This window comes from Polyodon spathula, chromosome 1 (assembly GCF_017654505.1).
Source record: "Polyodon spathula isolate WHYD16114869_AA chromosome 1, ASM1765450v1, whole genome shotgun sequence".
Lineage (NCBI taxonomy): Eukaryota > Metazoa > Chordata > Actinopteri > Acipenseriformes > Polyodontidae > Polyodon > Polyodon spathula.
Window position 1 is genome coordinate 29,751,630 of NC_054534.1, and position 6,974 is coordinate 29,758,603.

The 6,974-nt window shown below is 35.3% G+C and overlaps 1 protein-coding gene across 1 annotated transcript; it reads right to left on the minus strand.

The window, feature by feature from the left end:
• Positions 1-2,396: 2,396 nt before the first annotated feature.
• LOC121318289 (protein sidekick-2-like) lies at positions 2,397-6,402 on the minus strand. The gene is made up of 5 exons (XM_041254842.1): positions 6,153-6,402; positions 5,445-5,576; positions 5,194-5,346; positions 4,471-4,614; positions 2,397-2,773 (listed from the first exon to the last, which is right to left on the minus strand). Exons 1-5 carry the CDS (start codon positions 6,400-6,402, stop codon positions 2,397-2,399), a joined length of 1,056 nt encoding a protein of 351 aa, XP_041110776.1.
• Positions 6,403-6,974: the final 572 nt, after the last annotated feature.

Consider the following 6,974-nt stretch of genomic DNA (forward strand, 5'->3'; position numbering starts at 1 on the left):
AAAAAACTGAAGCTTGGGAGGAAATTCACCTTTTAGCAGGACAATGATCCCAAGCACAAGGCCAAAGCAACATTGGAGTGGCTCAAGAACAAAAAGGTGAATGTCCTACAGTAGCCCAGTCAAAGTCCTGATCTCAATCCCATTGAGAATCTGTAGCACTATTTGAAAATTGCGGTCCACAAGTGTCGTCCAACCAGGCAGGGTAAATTTAGAAATGGTCTCTAGAGGTGTGAAACTGAAATGTAATCTTTCTCAGCAACTGTCAGTTTGGGACTAGAAATTGTTTATATAAAATTATCACCGGTACTTAGAACCAGACATTACAGCTGCACATCCCAGTCACAAACATAAGCGTAATTTACACAGGGGACATGTCCCTATCACTTTTTCAACGATTTTGAAATGTCCCCTTCACATTGCAGTAGTACTAAAAGTTGTATTTTTTAATAATTTATTCATATAATCACTACTCAGTATAGAGTCTTCAATAGGACCCAGTGGCAATTCCTTCAAACTGAGGCAGATTTGGCATACAACGCATTACTGGCAATCTCAGGCCGAGAGGAGAAAGCAGAGCCTGGTAGTAAAAAAACTGTTTCTACAAGTTTTCTTTCTTTCTTATCATTGTGAAATCCTTCAGTCAGGATAGTATTTCCAAAATCTATTTGAGCATTGGGATCTTATTGTCATAGGGTGGCTGGGAATACCTCTCCATGGCCTCAAATGCTCCAATCTTAATTAAGTGTTTATTTTTTATGTAATACTATATGCCCCAGAGACAGAAACTGTCCCACTGTTTACAAACACTGGATAAATCAGCAACAGGCAATGTAAATAATTAACCAAGCAGAAACAACAGTAGAGAATGTTAGAGAACACCTACAATAAACTGGTAATATATTTAACAGGACGTTCTGGGTATTTAGTCAGTATGCATCCATGTTAAGATGTTTCTATAGTATATGCAATTCATAATGCAGTACTACTAATGGAATTCAGTGATCATTTAATGCTGAAGAATACATATTAACTAATTTACTATACTGAATTAAAATCAGACTCAATTATAGTATAACATGATAATATTGTAAATGAAAGACAAAATTCATAATCAGTGGTTTTATTATTAAATTAAAATAGGTCATCTAAAAAATAATTTCTTCCGGACAAAAACATAAATATGAGGTAATGAGTGATTTATTTAACATGTCTTGATGAGTATAATGCTAATTCTGTATATGTGCTCTTTTGAAAGAAAAGTGAGACAAAACATTTTTTAAAAGTCTTGGAATCACAGAAACTACACTGAAAATATGTATTCATCCAAAAAGTTACACTGACCAAATTATATTGAGTCTCTCTGAAGGATGTACCCCTGTCACATATTATGGTACTGAGGGCTAGAGGCAGGCCACACCAGTTATGCAGTAAATTAACAGCTTGTATACGAGCTGTTTGATACAAGCTGGTGGAAGACTGGAGTGAGCTGCCCTGTACTCTGTCTGGTGCAAATGTGTGTTTGAAATGTGTCAGTATTAAGGAGCAATTCTCCGCCTTCACAGGTGCAGTAGGTCTGTGTGATACCTAGATTCATGTGCACTGTATTCACAGTTAGCTGTGCTGGCTGCCTTCTCTGGTGGCTACAGTCTGACTGACTTTACCTGCAGCAGCAAGCAGAATGACCTGCTGCACACCCCGTCTGCCGCTGTAGATGCTGTTGCAGATGTAAGCGTCATGCAAGTTTCTATAGCAATTGCACTCGCAGACACTAAGCACACTCACTGTTGCCTGAGAGTCATGCCTGGTTGACCACTCAGCCTGCTTCCATTTAAATAATACCGAACAACTTAAAAAACCTTAAAAATAGTTACTCTTACCTGCACATCGCTGATACAAATGATGCAAGTTCGAAATTACATTAGAGCCAAACATACAAACACAATGAAAACTAGTTTATTAAACCAGCAGTATGTACGTCTATCTATTGCATCCTTAGAAAGGCATTTGAGGTGCACTGTGACCATAATAGATACCATGACTGGAAGACAGTAAAGCAAATCTCTCTATAGTCTACCAGTGGTAACACACAATGTGTTGTGTGATAGGGAGGTTCACAGTATCTATTCTCAAAACTCAAAAAAAGTAATGATAAAAGCAGCAGTTGAAAGGTTTTTCTCCTTGACTTGGTTTCTTCATGTACATGATATTGACTCAAACATAAACCTTTTGGAATTCTAAACCACTGTAACAGACAGCATAATTTGTATATACAATACCTGCTGTGGTAGAAGCAGGAGGCTTTGCAGACGATGGTTTATTGTGATTGCTTGGTTCTCGAAAGACAACTAAAAATTGATGGGCTTTCACTCATTGGCAGGTTCTTTTTCCTTTGAAGACTAAAGATTCTGTGCTTGACATTCATATCCTTGTGTCAATTGTGGCATTTTTGCATTGGAGTAAACATTGCCAAATGTTTGCTTTAGATAGTCAAGGGCTGCCACACCCTTCAGCGTTGCCATGGCACTCAGCTCTATGTCATTCTGTCTGCCTGGCTGGACATGAGCTACAGCAGTGGCTATGGATGCGTGAGGCATGACTTGATGAAAGAACTTCATGGTGGTATAATCACTGACAGGCAGGAGGGCTGGATTTGTTGGACTGGGATCCATGTTGCTTTGGACAGTTTCATTTTGAAGCTGCTCAGTCTCTGCAAGCATCCCTGACGAATCTTCAACGATATGCAGGCTGTCGGCATCTTTATCATCAGTCTCAGCTTCAAACAGAGGCGACGTTGTGGTATCCAAAAACTTCTTAAATTAGAAAAAAGAACATCTGGGTAGTGTGACGTCATGTGAGTCTTCAGAAAATGTATTGCCTTCAACAGTATTGAGAAGTGGAATGGAATCATGAAATATCTCAATGGTGAAAATACACAATTAAATACAAACATTAGTTTCAAGTGCATTGGATATCTAGCTACCAGTCAGAATTTTCCTATAGTCTTAATTGAATATGTAGGTACATCAGTGAAGACTACTTTTATTTAAGTATATACAGAATGTAATGTGATAGTGATACAATTGCAGTATTTCTCCTTCACTTAGGTTTCATTTTGCTGTACATACCAGTGGGCTGATATGTCTTACATTACACTAATCGAAGTTAGTTAAAGGACGTGAATCCGTAAAAACGACATGTAAACGTGAAGATATAGCCCGTAAGCGGAAACGGCCTGCAAACGCAATATAAACCGGTTTTTTTTGTAGAAAAACGAGAGACTTCTTCTCTTTAAGCAAAAAAGACAAGGTTATCCAATATAGGTATATGTCATATAACATGTACACTTCCCAAAAACCAAATATGTTATACATTTGTAACAGGAGCGAGGTGTAAAAAGCTATTTCGATAAAATTATACTATAATATATAATATATATATTAATATAATATAATATATATATATATATATATATATATATATATATAACCAATGCTAGTGTGGTTTTAGACAGTTTGTGGCCTTCATTTAAGACATAATCAGCATGCCTGCCATTTAACGCTTTCTTCCCAGATACACTGTGCTGTAAGATGATTATTGTAAGGTCATGTGACCTTGTTCAGCCAATCACAGTCCTTGGTTTATCCAAAGCAATGTATAATTAGAATGTAATCCTTGGGTTCTACACTCCTTGAATGATAATTACTCTTCTGGTTAAGTAAGGGGATAAATTATATTCTTACCTATTAAATGCTCTGGAGCAAATAGGAACAGCACACAGACTCAATAGTATTCCAAGCATGACACACAGAACAATGACAGTTATATTACTGAGCTCTGTAGAGAAACAAACAAACAAAATAAAAGTGATGCTTCTGCAACAATAATAGATGAGTAAGATGTGTTATTTCATCTACAATGTGTGCCCCTACTATTCTGTATTGCTGTTTATGCTTGCATAATTATTTACCATGCTAACGTTTCCAGTTGTATTTTTTTTATATTGAAAAATATCTGTCAGTTTTGCTTCAACAATCACATTATCAGTCTTCAGGGTTATTATTGAGTTAAAAACAATCAGGAAAATAAAGCATCATCAAATACAGCAGTCATGCTCAGAAGAGACATTTATTACGAGATAGTTATTGTATTCAAGGTTTCAACACCATCACATCAACACCTGACAACCTTATTGTGCTTCTCCCTTATTTAGATTGGATTATTAAAGACATTTTTATTATCGGTTCTCAAAACCAGCATATTTTCTCTCTCTCTCTCTCTCTCTCTCTCTCTCTCTCTCTCTCTCTCTCTCTCTCTCTCTCTCTCTCTCTAATATATATATATATATATATATATATATATATATATATATATATAACCTAGATACGTTAGGGCTATTAAAGAAAATCCAGATTTTTGGGGGCCAATATGCCTTATGGTGTTGTAATCTAAAATAAGCGCCTTCAAATATACCGTATTTCTTTGTTTCAAATATGATTTGGTCGCTTCGGACTCCCTCCCCAGCCGCTGTGAAGGCAGACACACTGGCTTTGTAGATTGTTTTGCTCTTCAGTTTTGTTAAAAGATAACTGTTTGTGGAGGCATTAACAGTGACTGCTGAAAAAGAATAAATAGAACAATGAAGGTAAGACATGCATACAATATATTATTGTAAGTATTATAAATATAAAAAAGCAAGGCATTAAATTCACATAATCATTTAAATATATTATTTTATAGTATCCGTATAACAAAAGTCAAATTATATCAAATCATATATCTTAATTATATTATATATATATATATATATATATATATATATTCTATATATGTGTGTGTGGGTCTATAATTGGGACCCTATTCTCAGAAGGGCAGGTTTGAAGGAATGTTTTGTCACCAAACAATTTTGATAATGCTTATAATAGTTGTCAAAACAGGTCCAGGTGTTGAAAGTACTGCATCTCAGAGTCAAAAATCCACATGAGCCCTCGGACAAAAAAAATCAAAATGTATTTACTACTCCATGAGGAGGTTAATCCACAATTTATATGTGTCCTGGTGTACCAATGTGACAGACCCCCGGATAGGGATATATATCCATAATATATATATATATATAGATATATAGATATATATAGAGGATCTCCCTAATTATATATATATATAGATATATAGATATATATAGTTAAAAATAACCTGAGGAAGCACTTGTATCTTTAGCTCTATAGTGGATTATATAGCCCTGAAGAAATCCCTGCAGATCCTCTCGGGGTACTTTACTCCAGTTTATCACAGCTGATGTTTTTGTAACATTGCTGTAGGTCACGTTGGTAGGTCCACTCTTTGGTTCTGTAACCCAATAACATTTAAACAGATTATTAAGCCAACATCAGAGTAACATTTTAGTTTGAAAATGCTTGTCAAAAGTCCCGATGAATAAAACCTACTTCCTTCAATGCAATAAGCATCCGTCCTGCCATATGTGCTTTCACTGTTATTCAGACTTTTCAAGTTGCAGGGGGATTTATTGTGTCTTAAATGTAGAGTGAATCTGTATATTTTGTAAGGTTCCAAGGTCCCTGAAAATACCAATGCAACACTGCGGTAAGAGCATGCATTCTCAATTTCTCTCTGATATTGCATCAAGGCTATTATCAAATTTCCCACTGAAGGCAAGAACATCTTAAATACAAAATTCCCAAATCTGAGTGACTGTTGATTGATTTGTGCATTTATATTTAAACTATAAATTGCTGTTTGTTAAAAATGTTCTTTTTTATAAGCCAGCTACAAAAATGGATAGAGGCCTATTTACATGCACAGCACAATTCAAATTCAAGCAGATTTACCAAAGGGGTGTGCGTCAAACATTTCTTTTTGGCCATTATTTTTTAAATGTGGTACTGAAATTTGATTTTTGAGATTAGCTATTGAGCTTTGTTGTCCAGTTAATCAAATATAAAACCATATTCATGTTGTGAATTAAGGATTTAAAAAAAATAAATAAATAAAATAAAAAATAAAACCTTTACAAACATTTTCTTGGGTTAAATTGCTTAGAAAAACAACTTTAATGACATTTAAACTGCCCCAAGCAAGCCTCCTTGCATACCAGGCACTAGAAATAGTTATAACGAACTGCTGGTAAAATGTACCTCGTAAGGTTATATTCTCTGACAGAGAATGAAATGATTGTGATGACTTGTTTCCATGAACCAGGCCCCACACAACAGAATAGCAGGTGTAGTTTTTAACAAGGCTTTTATTCCAGGAAATAGAAAAGCTCTCATTTGAGCAGGCAGCTACATTGATTTTACTAGGCAAGTCTGTAAAGATATTTTCAAAGATTAGTAATTTTAAAATAATTTGAAGCAAAACCACTGATGCTAATTCAAGCAAACACATTGACTATTGCACAAAATGGTTACCTATATTTTGAGGCTCTGAGATCTTTCTTTGAGATGCTGGCGATTGTCCGCCGCTGTTAAAAGCTACAACACGGACCAAGTAGGCAGATAGAGAAAGAGTCAGACTGAGCTCTGGAAGGGTAGTGTTGAAGGTCTCTTGAAATTCTCCAGATTCTTCTTTGACAGTGACACTGTATCCTGAAACATTGCTGTTGTACTAAAGAAAATGTAAAGGTAAATAATTAAAGCAAGCCGTATCTGACTCATCAGCGGATAGGGGTTACATAAGTTTTTAATGAACTCCTGTGTTTTGAAGACAAATGCCTGTTAATCTTAAAACACTAGAATCAAACCACTAAGTATCGACACACAGTATAATATGCTTTAAACTTCATAGCTTTGTATTATATATGTAGATGGACCATTGCTCACATAAACAGTAATCCGATTTGAAATCCTGTGCAAAAGCAATAATTGAAAGTAGTTTTTTTTTTTTTTTTTTTTATTAAAACTAAAAGTTAAATGACAAAGAAAGTACCTTCCAGCTCATATGGAACCTTTGTTTCCCGC